We start from the raw sequence: 24,133 nt of genomic DNA, 5'->3' as shown, positions 1-24,133 counted from the left end.
CTGTGGTGTTTTCCCAGCCTGTGCTTGTATCAGGGGTTCACAAGAAGCTCAACAGCAGCCTGTGGAAGGCTGAAGCTTTTAGCCAGGAGTTCGCAGACCACCAGGGGGATCTGCTGAACTGCAAGGACAGCGTGGTTTCCAACTCAGGCATCAAAGAGTTCTGGGATGGCTTTGAGGACCTGACAAGTGAGTAGTTCTGGGAAAGAAAAAAAAACGGAAAACACGTTTAAACGCAATCATACCGCCATATGTATCTTTGTCTTGATTTGATTTTTTATCTCTTCAGAACGGCCCAAATCGAAAGATGGAGAGGCGATTGTTTACAGGCTAAAAGACTGGCCCTCAGGAGAAGAGTTCATGGCTCTAATGCCTTCTAGGTACATTGCCGATGTCGTGTTGAAGTCTGGAGAACGCGTTTCATTGCGTGTTTACCCAGAAAGCGAGTGTTAAGCGGATGTGTCTATGTGTCTAGGTATGACGATCTGATGAAGAACCTCCCTCTGCCGGAGTATTCGGATCCAGAGGGGAATTTGAACCTGGCTTCCCATCTCCCCTCGTTCTTTGTGCGACCAGACCTAGGCCCTCGTCTCTGCTGCGCATACGGTACTGCGCTTCTGTCTGTTATTGCCACAATGAGCTTTTTCTAAGTTTTTCTAAGTTCTAAGTTTTTCTAAGTTCTAAGTTTTTCTAAGTTGCTTTTGAGCTTCGATTCGTCTGTTATTTTTGCAAACCTGTAAGTGTATTTCTCCAAACATTTACTACAAACATTGGATTTCTTTTAAAAGCCTTTACTTTTCTTAAAATCCTTAGTTTATATCTCAGAAGTAAATGTTTGTGTCGATCACCAGATCAGAATAACAAGACAGATTAAATGTTTAGTCATGTAGTGCACGGTTTCACTATTTCCTGAGGTAAACTACAGTTCGGATTACAATGATTGAGAATTTTAATTTCTTCTGTATAATGTACAGCGCACCCAAAAAGAGTTTATCTTTTGGCATCGTCGTGAGTTTAAAAATCACCATCGCTGAATCTTTTCTCCCGATGCCGTGCAGCTCAGAACACAGGTGAAGTGTGTTTTTTCATGCCCGGTTGTTTTCAGTGTGACGAATGATTCACATTTCCTGTTGACAGTCCGGGTGAGCGGCAGGTCAAACGTCAGAGGAACATCATCCATATTTATAATGTGGTGCGGCCCGATTCAGTGGGAGCGCATCTGATTTAATATAAAGAATTTCATTGGTTCACCTGAACCCGTTCAGCAATTTTATTGGTCTAATGTTTTGGGGCTCAGTTTTTTGGCTTGAAGTTTGTGAAACCGGAAAAAACCCGGGACAAATCCATAAATTAGCCGCTTCGTTGTTTAAGCCGCGGGGTTCAAAGCGTGGAAAAAAGTAGCGCCTTATAATCCGGAAAATACGGTATATGAATTTCAACAGCACAAATATACACATTACTTTATGTAAAGGATATTGATTTGAGACCAGTAAGAGACCAGACAGGATTAAAACTTTTTAATGTAATTACTGTAATAGTATTTGTTCCTTTCCTGGTTGTTGCGTTTTCTGAAATTGTGATTTAGTATTTTGCTCTTCCTGTATTTGCTCACTAAATTAAAGGTTCACGAGATTTGACTAGTTTAGAGAACCGGTTGATCATTGGTTGATCTTGATTCCATACACTTCAAAACACATTCAAAAAAGTTAAATACATATTAAAGTTTGACAGATTATGACAACCAGTTTAACCATTTTGCGTTCAATGAACCGATGGTGAGATGATTTGTGGGTTGAGAACCAGTATAATATATTCTGCTCAACATGAACATTGATAATGTAGGAAACAGCAGACAATTGTTCACAATCAATGCAATAAATGTACCAAAGCATTCGCAATCTGTTCAAACTGCCTTTATGATGGATTTTATTTAGTGACTGCACGATGTGGAGGTTGAACAAGCTGATTTGAGAATTTCATTTCCGATCTGAGAATCGCTCCAAAGCAACTGGGAAAAACCGTAACCAAACAATATGCGGTCAAGACCGAGAGATGAGTGTGTAAGTGAGCTTGTTTTTTCTTTTTTTGTGCTTCAGGCGTTGCATCATCTCAGGAGCAGGACTTTGGCACCGCCAACCTGCACATGGAAGTGTCCGACGTCGTCAGCGTGCTCGTTTACGTTGGAGTGGCCAAAGGGAACGGTGTCCTGTCCAAAACAGGTACAACCTCTATCCTTCCCTAATCACCAGAATAAGCTGAACTGGGTCAGCATTGGGCTTCTTTTTTTTTGTGAGGAGAGCCAGTAACAGAAGGAAAAGTCATTCTGCTGATTTTTTTTTCTTTTCTTTTTGGGAACCAAATGGCCTCGTTTTCTCCTCACAGCGCTTAGAAACACGCACGGTACAGACTTTAAGGAATTCTGGAAACAATATAGTGTTGCTTGGGCGGAAGGTTATGAGCATCTGGACGAGCCTTTCCACGGTTCAGGCTGCTGTTCGAGCGAACAGACACAGAGAGGGCGCTTTCTCCAGACACATTGTGTGGAACGCAGCGTAAAGCGCCACATATCTGTGGCTGAAACGCCTCCCAGGTTGCAGGGAGAACCACGTTAAGTGAACAAGTGCTAATGGGCGCAGCTGCGCCTTCGATACGAACGATTACTGCAGAGTTGGCAAGAGCCGAGCCCACACCTCTCAGTATCTCAAGCTCACATCTTCCCTCCGTTTCAAAACCCATACCTCCCTTCCTTCGTGTCTTGGCAGCAACTCAGGTCTGGCACTATGCCTCGGCTGTGCTCTGTCAAGAAAACTTTACTTCGCTGCTTCATTCCTTCCTTTTCTCCCACCTTGTCGTCCATTTCAGGCCGGGCTTTATTAATAGAGCTCCATCTCCTGGGTCTAGTGGAAGAGGGAAACGCGTTTTAAAAACAGTCGCCTCTTCGCCTCGTCTGTATTCGTTTAAAAAAATTACAACCTCTTAATAGGAAAGGCGAAGCGATTATCAGGCAGCGTGTCCTTCAAGCTGGACGTGTAATATTGTGTGTGTGTGTGTGTTAATATATTCATGTGTTTGTGCCCAGGAGTGCTGAAGAGGCTGGAGGAGGAGGATCTCGACGACAACGTGAAGAAGAGATTAAAGGATTCGAGCGAGACACCCGGAGCCTTATGGCACGTCTACACAAGCAAAGACGTGGAGAAAGTTAAAGAATTTCTGCACAAGGTTACCGCTTTCACTTCCTTTTTCACGCCGCATCAAGTCTCAAGCGTCTCGGTCTTTGTCTTTCTCGCGGCCTCGTTATTTCGTACGTCTTGTGCAGTGTGAGTTAATGTCCTTATAAAACCCTGCATTCCTCCTAAGGGAACTTTTATAGGGTACATTTAATTACCTTCCTTCCTTTCAACTGCCTGTTCTGTTCTCGCGGCTGTCGGTCGCATGTTGTCATGCAGGAGGCGGCAGGGTTAACGGAGCGGATTCGCAGAGCTCTCCTCGGTTTGCCCTTGCCTTTACGTGCAGCAATTACAGGGCGAATGGGAACCCAAACTACTTTACAGCATGCACACTTTATTGTAGGGTTGGTTGTCTGGTATTCATGAGCAGCAGTTATTTTCTGTATCGACTGTGCATTGGTTTGTTTCTGTTTATTAGATGGGGATTTTTTTATGATGAGGCAACATTAGCTACAACTAATATGAACGAAAGACGAGGGGAGAAATTGGACAATATATATTTAAAGGGATTAGCAAGGTCATATCCTTTCCTAAAATATATTTTAGGCAGTGCAATTATTCCGTTTTGTGAGGTCATGTGACTTGCGCAGGGGCACTGTACTATATGGTTTCCGTGAGTTGGAGTGGAAATCTTGGGTTGCCTGCTGTAAACTTCTGACCTACTGAAAACCTTTAGGATGAATCGGAACGCTAACTGCACCCTATGCCTCCTCACCTCACCTACATCAGTGCCTGACTTCACAAACACCGTTTTAGCACAAAACCTAATGGAACATCGATTGGCAATAAAGTGTGATCAGATTGTAAGGTGTAAACAGAGTCATATGCGAATGGCTACATCAGATTTATAGCTCAAATATAACACAAATCATTGCAAGAGAGAAATCAGAAAGTGTACAATACATATTTATTATGAGACTGTCAGAGATCATTTTGTTAGCAGACCACGTGACCAAGTGTTTGAATCAGTCTATATAGGTAGATGATCAATAGGATTTTCAAGATGAAAAATAAATGCAGCAGGACTTTCATGGAAAAGAAACGCATCAATGCGGATCGGACAAATCAAATCCGAATGCTAACGGTCACACGTTTGAGTGGCAGGTGTGAACAGCGATGAGTCTCAACTCTCCAATTCTGATCAGATCACTTGAGAGAGATGGTGATGTTAATACTAGGGCCACCGTTTCTAACCCAGTATTGTGTTTTTTCTTGGCTTGCAGATCTCTAAAGAGCAGGGTGTGGAGATCCCGCCTGAGCGCGATCCAATCAGGGAGTCGTGCTGGTACCTTAGTCGCAAACAGAGGCAGCGTCTGCTGGAGGAGCACGGAGTGCACGGCAGCACCGTCGTCCAGTTCCTGGGAGACTCGGTCCTGGTCCCTGCTGGAGCCCTGCACCAGGTCAGACACCTCAATTTCTTGTATTAGGGATGTGCATCTCCATAACTGAGGCGGCTGCGATTCGCATCTCGATGCATAGCCGACGATACGATACATTAAAGATACATATGAAGCAGATACCGATACGATACAGCCCTATTTCGACGCAGTTGCGATCTTCTACCGACTTCAGTGCGATACGATTCTGTGGTAAAAAAAAAAAATGGTGCTATAAAATTCACCATGGTACAGATAGTACGCTGTGAAATCTTGGCTACAGACAGACAGCAAATCATAAATTTTATAAAAAAGGACCTTCTGACTTCTAACGCATGGCCCTTCCACAAACAGGCCTTCTTCTTCGTCCTTTTTCTGTTCTGTCTCCAGGAAGATGCAGCTCTACCTCTGCCATGTTAATCTGCATTCTACGTGATTCTAAGGACACGTCTCGGTATCTGTAGTGCTGCGATACGTCATATTCACTCTTCAGAGCGCATGTACGATGCTTATGTTTAAAAAAATTCAATAATAAATGCCACAGGACACCTTTTTGTCGGTGAAAATGCTAAATGAATAGATAAATTAGTAAATGTCTGGGAGGGGGAGGTGTACGGTGTGTCCACTGACTCATCCTTCATCTCGCCTTCACAGGTGCAGAACTTGCACAGCTGCGTTCAGGTGATCAATGACTTTGTCTCGCCGGAGCATGTGGTGCACTCCTTCCACTTAACCCAGGAGCTGCGCTCGTCCAAAGAGGAAATCAACTACGAAGATAAGCTACAGGTACGAGAAGTCTTGAAGGGTTTCTACACACCACACAAACAACACTTTTTTTATATACATATCTATACCTTTTACTGTGTAGAGAAAGTTTGTGGACACCTGAGCATAAGATTAGGGTGCGTTTTTTGGAACATCCTATATTCACGTGTGGTGTTCCACTAGATTTTGGAGTGAGCTTGTGAAGATTTGTTATTTAACCACCAGGGGGTTGTAAAAATCAGTCAGCGTTCCAATTCAAAGATGTTCAATAGGGTTGATGAAAATCTTCCACTCCAACTCATGCAAAGGAGCACAGGAGCATCGTCATGCTGGAACAGCTGTGGGTCTTCTAGTTGAAGTGAGGGGGGAAATTGTATTGCTACTGCATCCAAACACATGCAAAATTATTGTGTGCTTCCAACTTTATGGTGAGAGTTCGAGGAAGAATCACATATAACTGGAAAAGTCAGGTGTCCCAATACTTTTGCCAGTATATTATACATCCAGTATATTAAGAGTTGACTGCAAAAGAGAGGATCTGTGTTGATTTTCAGGATTTTTTTTACCTTTTGCTGTTTCTGGATTATAAATACTAACTGTGACATCATGTACCAAAGTCTCAGCTTCACTCCAGCTACAGAAACGAATGACTTTTTCCCTGCGCTCACTCTCTCTCTCTCTCTCTCTCTCTCTCTCTCTCTCTCTCTCTCTCTCTCTCTCTCTGTCTCTCTATCTCTCTCTGTGTTCTCTGTCTGTGTCTCTTTCTCTCTCTCTCTCTGTGTCTCTGTCTGTGTGTGTCTCTCTCTCTCTCTCTCTCTGTCTCTCTCTGTCTCTCTCTGTCTGTCTCTCTCTCTTTCTCTCTCTCTCTGTGTCTCTGTCTGTGTGTCTCTCTCTCTCTCTCTCTCTCTCTCTCTCTCTCTCTCTTTGTCTCTCTTTATCTCTCTCTCTGTGTCTCTGTCTGTGTCTCTCTCTCTCTCTCTCTCTTTCTTTCTCTCTGTCTCTCTATCTCTCTCTCTCTGTGTTCTCTGTCTGTGTCTCTTTCTCTCTCTCTCTCTGTGTCTCAGTCTGTCTCTCTCTCTCTCTCTCTCTGTGTCTCTGTCTGTCTCTCTCTCTCTCTCTCTCTCTCTCTCTCTCTCTCTCTCTCTCTCTCTCTCTCTCTCTCTCTCTTTCTCTTAGCCTCTACAACTAAACTGACAGTAGTATTTGATAGATGATGTTTGGGGAAACTACACGTCGTAGTGCAGTAGCTGTAACGTTGAACTTCCCTGATGCACGGACTCCATCTGCCCTTATAGAAGAGCAGAAAAACTATGAAACAGAATAAATAAGAGCATAAACCACAAAAACTGTTCGGCTCAGGATGAGTGCGTCCGCCTGACGACTAAATACGTCTCCGAACGCCTTCGTCGCCAGTGCGATGTCCTGCATATACAGTGTCACAGACTGAAATCTCCTTTCATCATCATCATCATCTTCATCATCGTCATGTCTCAGTTTTATATTAAAAGTCGCTTTGCTCTGTCTCTCTTCACAAGCATCTATAGATTGTTCCGGCCGCACGCAGCCGCTCCCCGCTTTGTGTTTTCCTGAAGCCCGTGGAACTCGTTAGTCTTTCGGCTCTCGTTCTCCACTAAGTGCACAGCATCCGTTAATGAGTTTCTGTGTAGTTTAGCGTTTTAGCCCTTTTTTCTCCCGTCTCAGCAGCTATTCAGCCTATTTAAAGCACATGAGTCAGAGTCTGGCTGCAATCCATAATGTCACTGACACTCTCTCTCTCTCTCTCTCTCTCTTTGTGTCTTTCTTTCTATCAGGTCAAGAATATCTTTTACCACTGCGTAAAGGATGCTGTGGGAACATTAAAGCGGTGCGGTGGTGAGGCTCAGGAGGAAGACGAGGCGAACACATGACCTTTCCTCAAGCTGCCGTCAGCACGCCTTCATCACTTAACCCCGAATATGCACACTAACCTTCACGTCCTGAACCTCCAGTGCCAAGCAGACTTTAGAAGCAGACGCAAAAACAAAAGACAGACGTTATTTATTTGTTACCGACGCCACAGCAGTATCGCTCCAAAACGCATCAGGATTACTGTGATTTTTACAGAAAAAAAACTGAAGCTAATCCGCGAGCACACGGCATTCGCTGCTCCAGCGTTATTCAGACTGTATTCGTTTGTCTGTTGTTCGGTTCGTTTTGTTTTTGTTTCGATTCCCCTATTTTCTTTTCATACTGTATAGTGTTTGTGAAAATGATGTATTTATTTTCAGGAGGTCGACGCTCCTACGTTCTAGATCAAAATGTAAATGTGACTTGTACAGTTTGCTAAACAGGATCCGAACGCAGCTCACTACATCGAGACGGTTAAACTGTGAGTCGGGATCCGAACACCAGCTGTTGCCTGTACTTTTGGGAATCGTTGCTGAAATCGCAGTCCTCATGCCATATCTTAAAAAAAAAAAATACAAATAAATATAAAAAAAAAACTTTAACTGCCAAACTATTGTAAACATTGTAAAGTTATATAATGTAAAGAAAGCCTAAATGAATAACACACTTCAGCATTTTATGAAGAAGTATTCACTGTAAAATGGAGACATTTACAAAAAAAAGGTGTAATTTATTTAATACAAATTTTTCTTTTTTCTTTTTCCTTTGGAAAATTTACTACAGTGAAGTTTTGAAGTTGATGATAAAAAAAAATGAAAGAGTTACTATGCTGTGTAAATATATACATATATACATTCACTGATGTATTTTTTTAAAAACACAGCTTGCTTCGATTTCAGATTTTAAAAGTGCAAGTGTTACATGCTTTGTACATTGAAGTTCAAAAGGTTTTACATTTTCCATTAAAATGGATTTATCAGACACGCGCCTTCTGTCGTATCTCGAGCGGAACCTTTCCTTTTCCACCTCCTCCTTCGGTCCCAAAGCCGAACGTCTGTGCTCCAGTCCACACGTCTCCATAACGTACCTGCGTCGATCCAGCTGATACTGCGTGTCTTAATCGGTTCCTCGTGGACGTGTTTCATCGTTATCTCACCACGAAACTCTCCGACTCGCTGTCCAGCTCAGACAAGATGCTCTCCTGCACCTCATTTCGTGTGTGTGGATTCATTAATGAGCTTCAGATATGAAAACACAGCTACACACACACACACAGTCATGATCTACCGTATCCCTTTATATGACTATCTGACCTTTTATAAATCACTCACTTCGACATTTATTAAGTGATGGACACGATGTGTAGCTGTACGTCTGATTTACATTGATCTCAATCATACAACTAAGCAGCTGTGAGATTGAGGGATTTAAACTCATGACCTCAAGATCCAAAGTCCAACCACAAAGCCACCATCTTCCCGGAACAGAATTAAAAACACGGACAAGCCGTCCTCGTCCTTCAACCAGAGGTGTCAAAAGTACACACATCCTTTACTTAAGTAGAAGTACAGATCCTCATGTTTTAAAATACTCAGGTAAAAGTTGAAGTACTGATTATACTTTTTTTTTGGCTCTGACATGTACTTAAGTAAAAAGTAGTTATTACTGCTACCTGTTTTAGCTGTTAACTGGACCTTACATCATAGATAGATAGATAGATAGATAGATAGATAGATAGATAGATAGATAGATAGATAGATAGATAGATAGATAGATAGATAGATAGATAGATAGATAGATAGATGGATGGATAGATGTGATAGCCTAGTAGGTTAATGTCAGGGTCCCCATGAGGATGAGTTTGAGAGTTTGATTCCTGGTCGAGCTGGTTGCTGTGTTGGTAAATAAAACTTCTGGACCTTGTCCCCCTCTGAAAACATTTCAATTCTGTCCTTTCTGTGTTGGATTGATTTCTTGGTCTTTAATGAAAGATAACTCCACCAAAACAAGCACATCTGTGGTAGCTCAGTGGGTTAAGGCTTGTGCCTGAACATGGTCCTTAATATAGTCCACGCTGGTGATAAGGTTTCAAAGCCAGTCCTACATGCCTTCTTTCTTACTGCGCTGGCATGAAACAAAGTATGAACCCTCCAAAAAGCACACATGCTTTTAAGCAGTGGTCGCTCAGTGTTTTAAAGCTTGTGCCTCATCTAAACATGCTTCCTAGTCTGGTCTCTTCCATGGTTCAGTGGGTTAAAGCTGGTGCCTCGGTGATGGTGAGGATCAGGGTTTGAATCCTGCTTGTTGCGATGTAGGTTATGTTCCTGCTTCCTAAATCTTTCTTTAGCTTTATATTCTTGTGTTGATGGTTTAAAGGTAGATAGACCTGCTCTAAACAACCTTCTTGGCCTGTCTTCCCTGATGGTTCAGTGGGTTAAATCAGGTGTCGTGCTTTTGGTGGGGTTCAGGGTTCAAATCCTGCTTTCTGTCTGCCAGTCACGATCAGGATTCACTTCCTACATCTTTCTTTAGTGATATATTTTTGTTTTTAATGGGTTGAAAAGAAAGATAGACCTGCTCTAAATAAGCTTCCTAGCCTGTCCTCACCGATGGTTCAATGGGTTAAGGTTGTTATCTCACTGGTGGTGGGGATCATGGTTCGAATCCTGCTTTCTTCCTATTATTTACAATGTGGGTTCAACTTGTGCTACTTACAAATGTTTTCGCTTCCTACATCTTTCTTTACCGTTAAATTCTTGTGTTGATGGTTTAAAAAGAATGATAGACCTGCTCTAATCAAGCTTCCTATCCTATTTTTTTCTGATGGCTTAGTGGGTTAAGGCTGGTACTTTGCTAATGTTGGTGGTCAGGGTTCAAACCTGGCTTTCTGTCTGCTAGTCATGAGGTAGGTTAAATTCCTGATTCCTACATCTTCATATTCTTGTTTTGATGGGTTAAAAAGAAAGATAGACCTGCTCTAAACAAGCTTCCCAGCTTGTCTTTCCTGATGGTTCAGTGGGTTAATGCTGGTGCCTTGCTAATGGTGTGAATCAGGGTTTGAATCCTGCTTTGTCCCTGCTAGTCACGTTATGGGTTTGCTTCCTATGTCTGTCTTTAGCATTATATTCTTGTGTTGATGGTTTGAAAGAAAAGAAAGACCTGCTCTAAACAATCGTCGCATCCGTTCCTTCCCGATGGTTCAGTGGGTTAAGACTAGTATTTTGCTGTTGGTGGGGTTCAGGGTTCGAATCCTGCTTTCTGTGTTTCTGTCTGGTCTGAATTTCTTGCTTTGAAGCATGAAACGAAGGATAAACCCCCCAAAAAAAGAAGGTATGTTGTGGGACTTGATGGCTTTGTGATAAAAGCCTTGCCTCTGAGTGCAGAGGTTGCTGGTTCAAATCTGGCTTGTCCCCACACTGGGTAAGCTGTGTGGAAAGTAGTGTCTGGTGAGCAATGAGTTAGTTGACTGTAAACAAAGGCTATGAAGACCTGCTGCCTCACAGCCTCAGAAAAAGTGAGGGTGATAGGTTTTTGGCAGAATTTTTCCCTATATATGCAAAACTAAGTCGATACTTTTTTTAACGTTTTTGCTTCATAACCCCCTGTTTTCAGCTTCTCAGACGCCGGGGGGGGCAGATGCCCGGATATTGCCCCCCTGCTTCAGGATACGCCCTCCGAATCCACATCCAACCTTCCACGCAGCCATTTCTGACACCTCCCTCACTACGGCCACCGGAACCTTCCACACTTTTAACTTTGAGCCCTGGCCGGGGTTTGAACCGGCAACCTCTCAACCCAGAGGTAAAGCTCTTCCAATTGAGCCACAGGATCTCCTGCAAGAACCTGATTTTTAGGACCTTTTTTGGTTCATTTTAAAAACTTTTTAAACAATTTAAAGGAAAGCTAAGGGGTAGGAATCGAACCAGGTGAGTCAGATAGCAGGAACCACTTCACTGACCATTACACCAACACAGGAGAGGCAAACAAGCCTTTGCTTATTGGACTCTTGGCTTTTCTATAGTTAGGAGACCAGTGTTTTCTCTTAGATCATGATGGTAGAGGGTCAAAACTTCTCCTTCCTGTACATTCTCTCAGTAACTCGAAGTCTATGAGAAGTGACTCAGGTACAAGAGCCACATCTCCAACACCTGCACCACTGATATACCATGATTTACCAGCAACCAATTTTAATGATCTTTCATTGTTCTGTTTTTAAAAACTTCTTATAATGTTCAATATGAAACTAGAGGTAAGAATCAAACCAGGGAAGTCTTTCATCATAGATCACTAATGGCATTACTTTAACACTCAAAACTTTGTTAGACATGTAAAGAAGCAGGAAAGACAGAGACAAAGACAAAGAGACACAGACCCAGCTTTAGAAAGAGTGAGAAACGAATAGAGAGACAGCAAGAGAGAGACATATACAGTGAGACAGAGACATTTACTAAAAGAGACTCAGAGACAATTAGATAGAGAAAATAGAGAGACAAAGATAGCGAGATATAGCCACTTCCTGTTGTTAGTGTTTATCCCGAGCGACTCTTAATGATCTTATTTACTAAATGAGCAGTAGTGAGTTAAGTGCATGCTCAGATGCCCAAAACTGGCAGCTTGGAGGTGTTAAACATGTATCATATGTACAGCATGTGATATATATGTAAGCATATGTACAGTGATTAAATATAAAGGCTATATCAGTGCAGAGACGTGTGGACATCATTTAGAGCCTTTGCTATGTTTCCACACGGACAGTTAATGAGGTGATACCGGAGAAACTGCACCTCTTCAAGTCAAGTCAGGAAGCTTTTATATATATATATATATATATATATATATATAAAATTATAGACATTTTACAGATTTAAATGATGTATTGTTTTTCCCTAGGAAAGAACGATTGGTGATTGGGGCAGACTTTAATGGGCATGTAGGTGAAGGGAACAGAGGTGATGAGGAGGTGACGGGTAGGTATGGTTTTAAGGAGAGGAATGTGGAAGGGCAGATGGTGGTAGATTTTGCTAAAAGGATGGAAATGGCAGTGGTGAACACGTATTTTAAGAAGAAGGATCATAGGGTGACGTATAAGAGTGGTGGAAGGTGCACACAGGTGGACTATGTTCTATGTAGGAGATGCAACCTGAAGGAGATTGGAGACTGTAAGGTGTTGGCGGGGGACAGTGTAGCTAGACAGCATCGGATGGTGGTCTGTAGGATGGTTTTGGAGGCGAAGAAGAAGAGGAGGAAAGAAAGGATTGAAAGAAGAATAAGATGGTGGAAACTGAAGGAAGAAAAGTGTAGTGTGAGGTTCAGGGAAGAGGTCAGACAGGGGCTTGGTGGTGGTGAAGAGGTGCCGGATGATTGGGCAACTACTGCAGGAGTGATGAGGGAGGCAGCTAGAAAAGTACTTGATGTGACATCTGGAAATAGAAAGCAAGACAAGGAGACGTTGTGGTGGAATGAGGAAGTGCAGGAGAGCATTAGGGGAAAGAGGTTGGCAAAACAGAAGTGGGATCGACAGAGTGATGAGAAAAGTAGGCAGGAGTACAAGGAAATGCGGCAGCAGGTAAAAAGGGATGTGGCGAAAGCCAAGGAAAAGGCATATGAGGGACACTAAGGAAGGAGAAAATGATTTATACCGATTGGCCAGGCAGAGGGACCGAGCTGGGAAGGATGTTCTGCAAGTTAGAGCAATAAAGGATGGAGAGGGAAATGTGTTGACTAGTGAGGAGAGTGTGTTGAGAAGATGACATACCGGTAGAAGCATGGAGATGTTTAGGAGAGATGGCAGTGGAGTTTTTACCCAGATTGTTTAACAGGATTCTGGATTGGTAGAGGATGCCTGAGGAATGGAGAAGGAGTGTGCTGGTACCGATCTTTAAGCATAAGGGAGATGTGCAGACCTGCAGTAACTACAGGGGAATTAAGTTGATCAGTCACACCATGAAGTTATGGGAAAGAGTAGTGGAAGCCAGGCTGAGAGAAGAGGTGACCATCTGTGAGCAACAGTATGGTTTCATGCCAAGGAAGAGCACCACAGATGCACAGATGGGTGGTGCAGGACATGTGTGAGGACAGTGTGATGGCAGTAAAGTGTGCAGTAGGTACGACAGACTGGTTCAGGGTGAAGGTTGGACTGCATCAAGGATCAGCCCTGAGCCCTTTCCTGTTTGCAGTGGTGATGGACAGGTTGACGGACAAGGTCAGACAGGAGTCTCCCTGGACTATGATGTTTGCAGATGATATTGTGATTTGTGGTGAGAGTAGAGAGCAGGTTGAGAAGAGCCTGGAGAGGTGGAGATATGCGCTGGAGAGAAGGGGAATGAAAGTCAGTAGGAGTAAGACAGAGTACATGTGTGTGAATGAGAGGGAGGGCAGTGGAGTGATGCGGTTGCAGGGAGAAGAGGTGGAGAAGGTGGAGGAGTTCAGGTACCTGGGGTCAACAGTGCAAAGTAATGGAGAGTGTGTTAGAGAAGTAAAGAAAAGAGTGCAGGCAGGGTGGAGTGGGTGGAGAAGAGTGACAGGAGTGATTTGTGATAGAAGAGTATCTGCAAGAATGAAAGGGAAAGTTTATAGGACTGTGGTGAGACCTGCGATGTTGTATGGATTAGAGACAGTGGCATTGAGTAAAAGACAGGAGGTGGAGCTGGAGGTAGCAGAGCTGAAGATGTTAAGGTTTTCGTTGGGAGTGACGAGGATGGACAAGATTAGAAATGAGTTTATTAGAGGGACAGCACATGTAGGATGTTTTGGTGACAAGGTGAGGGAGGCGAGATTGAGATGGTTTGGACATGTGCAGAGAAGGGACATGAATTATATTGGTAGAAAAATGCTGAAGATGGAGCCACCAGGTAGGAGGAAAAGAGGAAGGCCAAGGAGGAGGTTCATGGATGTGGTGAGGGAAGACATGCAGGTAGTTGGTGTGAAAGAGGCAGATGTAGAGGACAGGGTGGTATGGAGACGGATGATCCGCTGTGGGGACCCCTAATGGGAGCAGCCGAAAGAAGAAAAAGAAGAGGAAGAAGAAGATTGTTTTTATCTGTACGATCAATAAAGACAGTAATTTAAGTTCGTGTCGCTATTATGAGGGAAAAACACACAAAACGCCACCCAGAGGGTAAATTTTGAGAATCATGGCGGATTTTGGTGTTTGATTTGAGACTCAGAAATAAAACAAAGGTTTACTGATTAAAAATATTTTTTATCTGGAGTTAATTTATTTATTTTATATCTAAGTCAAAATATTAAAATAATTTAAATTTTGACAGCCAAATATATAAATACAGTGGAACCTCGGAGCTCGCGGCCTCAGCGCTCGCGACCTCGCATGCTCGCGACTCTCATTCAGATCGGCTCGTGAGCAACCGCGAGCTGCTCAAAACGCTAGTTTTAACATTTCTAATCAAGGTTTATCTCATTAAAATTGTCTAAAAAATGCTTTAAAACTATTTTTATTATGGATTATTATACTGTACTTCTCTACTGCATACTTTACTGTACCTGTACTTAATTTTTTTTAATTAAGCATTGTAATTGCTGTTAATTTACATAAAGTATTGTTAAAATAGTCTAATAATTAAGTGTTATGGAGTGAAATAGTGTTTTTTACTCATTTAAATCGATTTCGTATAGTGTTCTTTGGGTTTTTACTGGGTTGGAAGGGGCGTATCAAGAGGTCGCGACCGGTCTTGGTCCCTAACCCTCGCGAGCTCCGAGGTTCCACTGTGTATATATATATATATATATATATTTTTTTTAATACAAAACTAATTAAAAAATGTTACCTAATGAATGTGTCCAGGCTGACGATCCACATATAGAACACAAGCAGAGAAAAGATGATGATGATCAGGAATGTGTCTGTTCTCAGTCATGTTCTCATCACTGACTCCCTCTGTCTCACCCACAATAACCCCAAACTTCTTACAGCCTTCTGCCTGCTGATTCTTAGCTCCATAAACTAGTCTACATCTGTGGTGAGTGAGAGTCAGGACTTTATACACCAGTGGATTGAAAAAGACAGGCAATGACAGGAAATCGGTTGTTCAGCTGAAATCGGCGCACAGTGAAAAAAAAAAAAATTTCACCAAATCAATGGATTAAAACTAAAGTAGTGAACCGGTTTTGAAAATGTAATAAGTAAAAAGTACAGATATTTGTGTAAAAGTAAAAAGTTTGAAAAATGAATAGTGGAGTAAAGTACTGATACCGAAAAAATCTACTTACGAAGTATTTGTACTTCGTTACTTCCCACCTCTGCCTTCAACACATACTCCTGCTGATAAAACTACATTATACAAAGGTTTGTGGACACCTCACCATATGACCTCCGCTTCTCTGGGAAGATGGTTTTGGAGTGTGCTTGTGGACATTTGTGTTTATTCAGCCACAAAATCAGGAACTGATGTAGATGAAGTGAGGAGGTCGAATGTTCCAGTTCAGCTCAAAAGGTGTTCAACAGGGTTGAGGTCAGAACTCTATATCAGGCCATTCAAGATCTTCAACTACAACCCATATAAAGCATAGATTCATGGAGCTGGCTTTGTGTACAGGAACATCATCATGCTGGAACAACTGTGGGTCTCCTTGTTCAAGTGAAAGGAAAAATGTCATGCTCCTGCATCCGAACACATCCTAAAGAGTTGCGTGGCCCAGCTTTGTGATAACAGTCTGAGAACAATGTATGGTTTGGAAAAGTCATCTGTCCCAATACTGGTGTGCATAAGGAGGACATGACATATAAAAAAAAGAAACATTTCCGACTCCATATAATTGTCCCCACAGAGAAAAGTGTCTATGGTAATATGCATGACATGATTTCCCTACTTCAGACATTACATTTTTAAATGCATGTAATTTATATATAAAAAATGTTTTGAATTGCTTTTTTCGCTTGCTACTAGAGTTATTTCTTTGAAACATATTTGACCATAAAAGATACCCACAATCCTTGGCAACAATTGCCTTGAATGCCTTAATTTTTATATGCAAACAGCACAACAAAAGCATGCACTGTGATTTTTTTTGGTAATGTAAATAATGTAATACACCGATCGAACACTAGAGGGAGACAATACAAGGATTTTTTTATATATATATATATATATAAAAAAAATAATAATAAAAGAACTTTTGCAGATCTACGGTATTTATTTGATTTTCACTCTCGAATGTCATTATACAAAACACAAAATCTGATTAAACGAGCAAACGAAGACATAAATCCTTCTTTATAATAATAAGTGAACGATCATACACTTTAGAGAACTGCCATTCATGCAGGACAAAACATTACATGCTCATCAGATGACTTTGTTACACACAATCTCACACACACACACACACAGAGAAGTGAAATGGTTGAGATGCATCCGGATTTCATCTGCAAAAAATGTTGAATGAAATGATTTGATTCCCTCATGACACACACACACACACACACACACACACACACACACACACACACACACACACACACACACACACACACACACACACACACACACACACACACACACACACACACACACACACACACACACACACGTCTCTACGCCCCGTTAAAAAGAGTTCAGAGTGTCTTTTTTTCCTTTCACGTGTGGCACAAGTGGAGAGTGGATTTGTTCCGCATCAGTGCGACTGGCGTGACGCCGACTCATGGTTCCGTCCCGTACAATTGTGTGGAGATTCAAAAGTTTTTCCTGCATATTCAAAGTCGGAAATCACAAGTTATACCTGAAAATATATTAACTGTGTGATTAGTTGATTGATTACAGTACAAACGTCAGAAATAACGAAACAAACGCGAAAAAAACAACCGGGTTAAAACGAACACGAAACGAACTTGATTGGGAAAAGCTTCGAGATTCGTCCGTTGAGATCGAGCGGGTTTGGATACGAGGCTCCTGCGCAAAAACACAAAAACAATCGAAGACAAAAACACAAGTTCTGAAGAGAAAAGGGGAAAAAAAAAAACCACAGTGGGAACAGGAGCATGTGTTATTGCTTGGCTGGTTTTGTGTATTTTCCTTCTTTCCCGCGGCCACAGGAACCGTTCAAAGTGCAGACGTCGTGACACAGGTTTCTGATCTTCTCTCTGCATCTCGAGCAGGACCGAGTCGGGAGACGGCGGAAACGTCGGGACACGATCCGTGGCGGTGAAGATGCGAGTTCGTGCTTTTTCCCGCATGCCGCCGTGAAATAACGAAATCGGGAAAAAAATGAATTCGTCGTTAAAAAACACATGCATGTTCTCTCGCTCGCGCGCGCACACACACACACACACTTCACAGTGTTAGCTGTCCGTGTTTGGGATAAAGTGGGTTCTTTGAGATGCCCAGGTGAAATCCAGGCTTTGATATTTGACATGACTCAGTCATGCGCTCTCAGAGCTGGTCAGAAGATCACGGCTTTAACCATGAGAGATTTATTCTCCTTAGATTTTAATTACAAGATGGAAATACTTGAGCGGCGCGACTGCGCTGATGCCGCCGGTTTGTTTCGGTTTTCCCTTTTGGTGAGCGAGTGTGTGTTTGCTCACATCTTCTCTCCATCCAGCAGCTCCTGCAGCTCGTGCTGGATGTCTTCGGGGAGCTCGAGCGCGGGCAGTTCCTCTAGAGGGATCTCGTGAGGGGGCATCTCGAGTGGGGGCAGGTGTGGAATGGTGATACCCGCAGGATTGCGCTGGTCAGGTGCTGAAGGAAAATGCCAGAGCTCTGAGCTGTCCACCAGGTGAGTGTCGGCATCGCTCTCCCTGCGCAGGCGTGCGTTCTCCTGGCGCAAACGATCGTTTTCCTTCGTCAGCCGCTCGTTCTCGGCTAACAGGCGCTCCAGGAGCTGGCGCAGGTCCTCGATTGTGGTGCGCTGCTCCTCCAGGCGTGTCTTGTCGTCTTTGAGGGCCTTGGTGCCCGAGGTCGGCTCAAGAGCAGCGCCGGTTGAGCTTCGGTTTCTCAGCAGGTAAAGCCAGGTGTCGTACTCGCGCTCGGGACAGGAGGAGGAGCTCAGCTCAGGGACGGACTCGGAGGACGAGTGAGGGGGCACCTGAAGCACTCTGGGCTTGTTTTCCCGCTTTGCTCTCCTCCAGCGCTCCTCGATCAACCGCTGCTGCTTCACATGACTGTTTAGCTGCAGCTCTAAAGACAGGCGAGCCTAGGAAACATCACTGGTTCACTCAAAACACTCGATAGACACTTAAGAACCGGGTGCTAAAAAGATACTACGTCAGGGGTTGCCAATTGTTTCATTTGTGTAACATTTGAACATTGTAGGTAATTTGAGGTTATTTTCCTAAAAACTAAAGAAATGGTTTCTTGCACTGGTTACCAGTCTACATAGATATACAAAAAATCAAATTAATCAATCAATTCATCCATCCAATTCATCTATCCATCGGTATACATATGAAGAGCAATTCACCTGTTCACACTCGGTGAGCTTCATGCCCTCCTTCAGCAGTTCTGAAACACACACACACAAAAGAAGCTAAACTTCACACATGGTTCACTCCTTATACTAAGATTACTTCTAATACATCAAAGACACAATCTCTAATTGTTTGCAAACACTCTACAGCTGCTGAGCTTCCTGCTCTTCCCAAACATGGAAACGGTGCCTCACTCGTCACTCACTCATGACCTACACATATATACAAACCTGTGAGGGACATCATCATATAACTGATAGCGAAAACATAATTAACCTGCAGCCTTTCTGTGGCATGAGATAGCCTCTTCATATTTCCCAGCAGCAAGCAAACGGTCTGCCTTCCTGCACTGCTGATGGGCCTGAGAGAGAGAGAGAGAGAGAGAGAGAGAGAGAGAGAGAGAGAGAGAGAGAGAGAGAGAGAGAGAGAGAGAGAGAGAGAGAGAGAGAGAGAGAGAGAGAGAGAGAGAGAGAGAGAGAGAGAGAGAGAGAGAGAGAGAGAGAGAGAGAGAGAGAGAGAGAGAGGTGCAAGAGTACATTAGATGTGGGGAGTATAGGAGGAGGAGGGGGAAATCACAGCACTTAGACATTTACAGGATTCATGATATATATATATATATATATATATACACACACATACATACACACACACACACACACACACACACACACACACACACACACGTAAACAGAAAGGGGGAAAAAAACTACATAAAAAGCTAATAGGGTTCTGATTTGACTGAAATGATTGATACTAAATAATACTTGTGATAGTAATAAAGTTTAATTACAATTTTAAAATGTACACTATTTACTGTGAGTAAAGTAAATAGTAAACCTTCAGTTTCTAAAGTCTGAGTCTAAAGTCCAAGTGTCAGTCAGTCAGTCAGAGTTACACAATGCTGAAAAGTGTGTTGTGGCATAACTTATTACAACACTGATATGTGGTCAGATCACATGCTCTTAAACCCGTTCTCATGCCTACATATTTCTTTATTTCTAATGTAAGTGAAAGCGTAAAGTAATAACTAAATTGCAAAGGAAGTCTAATATTTACTGTACATAGTTCTAGTTCACTGTACATTCCATATTCTATTATTTCTATAAATCACTAGAATTGTACTTTTATATTTAGTGTTTTGTCACACTTTAATGCTTCAGATCATCAAACTAATTTCAATATTAGTCAAAGATAATACAAGTGAACACAACATGCAGTTTTAAAATGAAGCTTTTTATTATTGAAGGAAAACAAAATCCAAAACTACATGGCCCTGTGTGAAAAAGTGTTTGTCCCCCTGTTAAAACTCTGGTTCATCACACCCGAGTTGAATTTCTCCATCCACACCCAGGCCTGATTACTGCCACACCAGTTCACAATCAAGAAATCTCTTAAATAGGACCTGCCTGACAAAGTGAAGTCGACCAAAAGTTCCTCAAAAGCTACACATCATGCTAAGATCCAAAGAAATTCAGAAACAAATGAGAGAAAGTAATTGAGATCTATCAGTCTGGAAAAGGTTATAAAGCCAATCACTGTATCTAGTGATTGTGTACACACACACACACACACACACACACACACACACACACACACACACACGTGTAAGATAATAAACACATACATAATCATACCCCTTTAAAATTGCATTGGGGATATGTCTGCACCAGGGCTGCGTATCGGCAAGAATCTGGCGATGTGATCCGCATCCCGATACAGGGGCCACGATACGATATTTTGTGATACATTGCGATATTGTAAGCAAAGTGGTATACTGGGATATTTCTTATTTTAGGTATAGGATCTAATTTGAAGGAATCGGACGTTAAGAACACAACCATATGCTCGTCCGTGCGCGTGTTCCCGAGCCAGTCAACGCTGCTATTATGTCTGGTGGAAGTTTTACCCCTAATCCGTTTTACAGCGGCGCCCTAGAAAACAGGTGGATATTAACGCTAATATTATCGGCGTGCCTTTGTGCTAGTACTTCCTGTGACTGTTCAGGTTCAGAGATAAGAACACTGCTGATTATAAACTCAAAAAGAAACAACTGCCATAAATCGATTTTAAATATGGATATTGCATTTTGGAAAAATCGATACAGTATTGCAAAAAAAATAATATAGCGATATTCATGTGTATCGATTTTTTCTTACACCCTTGGTCTGTACTAGCTTTGCACACCTAGATTGAGGAAAATTCGCCAATTCCTCCTTTCAGAAGTTTTCAAGCTCAGTGAAATTCCTTGGTTGAGCAGACTGGACTTTCCAAATCTCTTCAAGTCCGTCCATGAGGGGTTTAAGTCTTGGCCCTCGAAGATATTCACCTTTCTATCCTTAAGCCTTTTTCCAGATGACATTAAAGTCTTCCAGATGTGTTTCTGCATAGTGCAAACAAGACTTTTTAAGGAAAGGCTCATTTCTTGCCACCCTGCCAGACAGGCCAACATTTTGTAAAGCTTGGGAGATTTGTCACATGCACACTGACCAGTCCGAACTATAAAAGGTTTGCAAGTCCTTCAAAGTTGCCTTGGGCAATATCCTCCTCAGCCCGATGTCCTGATCTAGATGAATTGGACTGTAATTTATTATAAAACACTGTACTACAATGGCTTAGTACTGCAATTTGGACCAGTTTTGATAGATACTGAACACCAGAGATGGTAAAAGTACACACATCCTTCACTCAGAAGTGCAGATACTTATGTTTTGAAAGACTTGAAGCACTGACTACACTTTTTCACTCAAGTTAAAGTTAAGAAGTTTGAGCTCTCACATGTACTTTACACAACGAATGTATCCAGGCTGAACATCCACCATATAAAACACAAGCAGAGAAATGTTGATGATGATCAGAAATGTCTAAGTCATGTTTACATCACTGACTCCCTCTGTCTCCTCCACATTAACCTCAGACTTCCTGTTGCCTTCTTGTGCTTGTTGTTAGCTTTGAATAAAGTACAGATATTTGTGACCCAGCCTTCTAGCCATCACAATTTATTAAACTCTGTCAAAATCCTTACACTTGCCCATTTTTTCTGCTTCCAACACATCGACTTTGAGGACAAATCGTTCACTTGCTCAATAAAGCGGCTCCATGATAGTGTGCATTGGAAAACGTGTTCTACAAATACATTTAATTGGGTGAATTGAATTTGGGTATAAGAAAGTAGACCCTGGGGGTTTCTATTATTACTCTGAGTGATTTCTGGAGTTGTAGGTGGGGAGTCCTGGTGGTCTCTGGTGTGACCGGAAGAGAGAGACACAAACCGCAGCTGACTTCCTGTTTGGCTGGACATTAGGAACAGGGCTGACAGGTTGAACATGCATCTGTACAGTCTACATAAGTCAATATAGGTGTGTGTGTGTGTGTGTGTGTGTGTGTGTGTGTATGTGTGTAGATAGATAGATAGATAGATAGATAGATAGATAGATAGAGATAGATAGATTAAAAAAATATATATACTACGATATGTGTCACACAGAGGCCATGATGGACTGATGAGGAGATAAAAACAGAAGTGATATATGAGCTGAGAGAGGAAGAAGCTCGCTCAAGCGCGCACACGTACACACTCAAGCGCGCACACCCACCCCAAGACGCACCCTCAGGCGCGCACACGTACACTCAGGCGCGCGTTCATGACTCACCTCAAGCCGCTTTGTTCAGGGCGCCATGGCTTCACAGCTAGCGCGTGCGATAAAGTGAACTAGCCACTAATTCACGCCTGAACCCGAATGACCCCTTAAACCCCCCCCAGTTAGAAGGGCACTACTTTCAGACTCTACACACTACGAAGCGCACTTGTTTTCGCTGCTTGGGAACCGACCACCGGGAAGCTCAGTTCTAATGCTACCTGGAGCAACAGAGAGAAACTCACCAGATTTACCGGACTGTCCACCACCTCCATGCTTCTCTTCTCCACGCGTCTGGGCTACATTAGAGTGTGGTGTTGATGTTCAAAGGCGCTCAGTGGCCCACCGTGACGTCACACTATAAATCCCAGCAGCAATCAACATTGTTCCTTCTTTGACAACAACACAGTAGAAAAACACACACGGACGCACGCATATGACGTGGCCGTAGTACTGGCGTCACTTCCTGTCTACTATTGGCTTGAAATTCTTAGATTTATTTTATTTAGAATCTTTCAAATTTGGTATAATTATATAAATTGTATACATTTAATACATTTCAACACATAAAAAACTAAATTAAATTGATAATTTGGTATTTGGTTTACTGCTCCTCAAAGCTGCAGTTGTTCACGTTTACCACCAGGGTGCGCCAGAGCTCTGTTTTACCCTGTAGCATGAACTAGTGACGAAAAAACAGGCCTGTGTTTATTCCAAGCAATCTGTGGACACCTGACCTTCACATTTATAGACAAGTGTTCACCTCCCAACTATTCTCCTACATTTGCATTTACAGCATTTGGCAGACGCCCTTATCCGGAGCCACATACAATGATAAGGCCTTTCGGGAAGGGCCCAATAGTGGCAGCTTAGTAATGGTGGGATTTGATCTCACAACCTTCTAAACAAAAGTCCAACATCTTAACCCACATTCTCCAAACTGTATGCTCTAGTGTTACATGAAATAAAAGACTCAAATCCTGTTCCATGGATCAAGGGTCCATGGGAAAAACCTCGAAAATAGAGGGTTAAACCTCGAAAATAGAACGAACCATCAGTGTCAAATCTTACTAATGCCCCTGTCCCATTTTTATGAAGTGAAATTCCAATATAATAGACAAAACACCAGGAAGAATTAGAAAGAAAACTATTTTGATCTGTTTTTCTTTCAACAATAAAAATCTTATGTCAATAAAGAAAAAAGGGCAAAAAAAACGTCTACCTTTCTCCATTAACCAAACTATTAGTGAATCCTTCCTGTCTACATTCTTTATACAATAAAATCCCCAGCCGAACATCTCTGCGCATATTAATGTAGGGAATTTTTGCTGTGTAATAACAATAAACCACACACTCATTAGTAGATCACACTACATATATTACAAATTATATTATTTTAAGATTTCTATGCCTATGTTTCATTTGAAATGAGACAAACAGTCATGGAGACATCATTGTCCATCATGGAAACTTAGCTCCTAATCTCTGAGACGAGTGAATTCTGGCTTGTGTATTACTTTTTAACACTGTGTTTAACTAACCCTACTAATGTTTATTGCGTTACTGGGACTGTGTACAGAGTGTCCGTGGATTATCCAGGTGTTTAAGATCGACAGCCCCTGAATTAAATGAGCAGTGAAAACGTGCATAAAAATATAAAATTCACAAATAAAAGTGATATTCAGTGCTAAATGTAAAACCACAGATCTGATAACAGGCGCGAAGTCCTCAGCTCGGTATGCAAAGCTGTTATGTTTCCGTGGCTGGAAATTCCTTACAAAGCAACGCAGCCACATTAATGCAGCACTGTGGTCGTTTTTTATC

General features: G+C 42.3%; 2 protein-coding genes across 8 annotated transcripts in view; one reads left to right on the top strand and one right to left on the bottom strand.

Annotated features, from left to right (window-relative positions):
* jmjd1cb (jumonji domain containing 1Cb) overlaps positions 1–8,233 on the top strand; it is a 143,854-nt gene extending 135,621 nt beyond the window's left edge. For all 7 annotated transcript variants that reach the window (XM_083556871.1, XM_083556870.1, XM_083556869.1 and 4 more), the window contains 8 exons: positions 18–186; positions 287–377; positions 473–603; positions 2,094–2,216; positions 3,077–3,216; positions 4,448–4,624; positions 5,255–5,386; positions 7,177–8,233. In XM_083556871.1, the coding sequence (XP_083412997.1) occupies positions 18–186; positions 287–377; positions 473–603; positions 2,094–2,216; positions 3,077–3,216; positions 4,448–4,624; positions 5,255–5,386; positions 7,177–7,272 (1,059 nt within the window). In that variant the 3' untranslated portion in view covers positions 7,273–8,233. The remainder of the gene's footprint in view (positions 1–17; positions 187–286; positions 378–472; positions 604–2,093; positions 2,217–3,076; positions 3,217–4,447; positions 4,625–5,254; positions 5,387–7,176) is intronic.
* On the bottom strand, positions 7,997–22,762 carry nrbf2b (nuclear receptor binding factor 2b). The gene is made up of 6 exons (XM_083557014.1): positions 22,555–22,762; positions 18,951–19,035; positions 18,668–18,708; positions 16,749–18,400; positions 15,507–16,668; positions 7,997–8,769 (listed from the first exon to the last, which is right to left on the bottom strand). The coding sequence occupies exons 1-4, from the start codon at positions 22,582–22,584 to the stop codon at positions 17,789–17,791; spliced, it is 768 nt and encodes a 255-aa protein (XP_083413140.1). The 5' UTR covers positions 22,585–22,762; the 3' UTR covers positions 7,997–8,769; positions 15,507–16,668; positions 16,749–17,788.
* Positions 22,763–24,133: the final 1,371 nt, after the last annotated feature.

The sequence above is a fragment of the Silurus aristotelis genome (assembly GCF_946808225.1).
Source record: "Silurus aristotelis genome assembly, chromosome: 12".
Lineage (NCBI taxonomy): Eukaryota > Metazoa > Chordata > Actinopteri > Siluriformes > Siluridae > Silurus > Silurus aristotelis.
The sequence above is the reverse complement of the archived record's forward strand: the minus strand, read 5'-3'. Positions and strand labels throughout refer to the sequence as shown.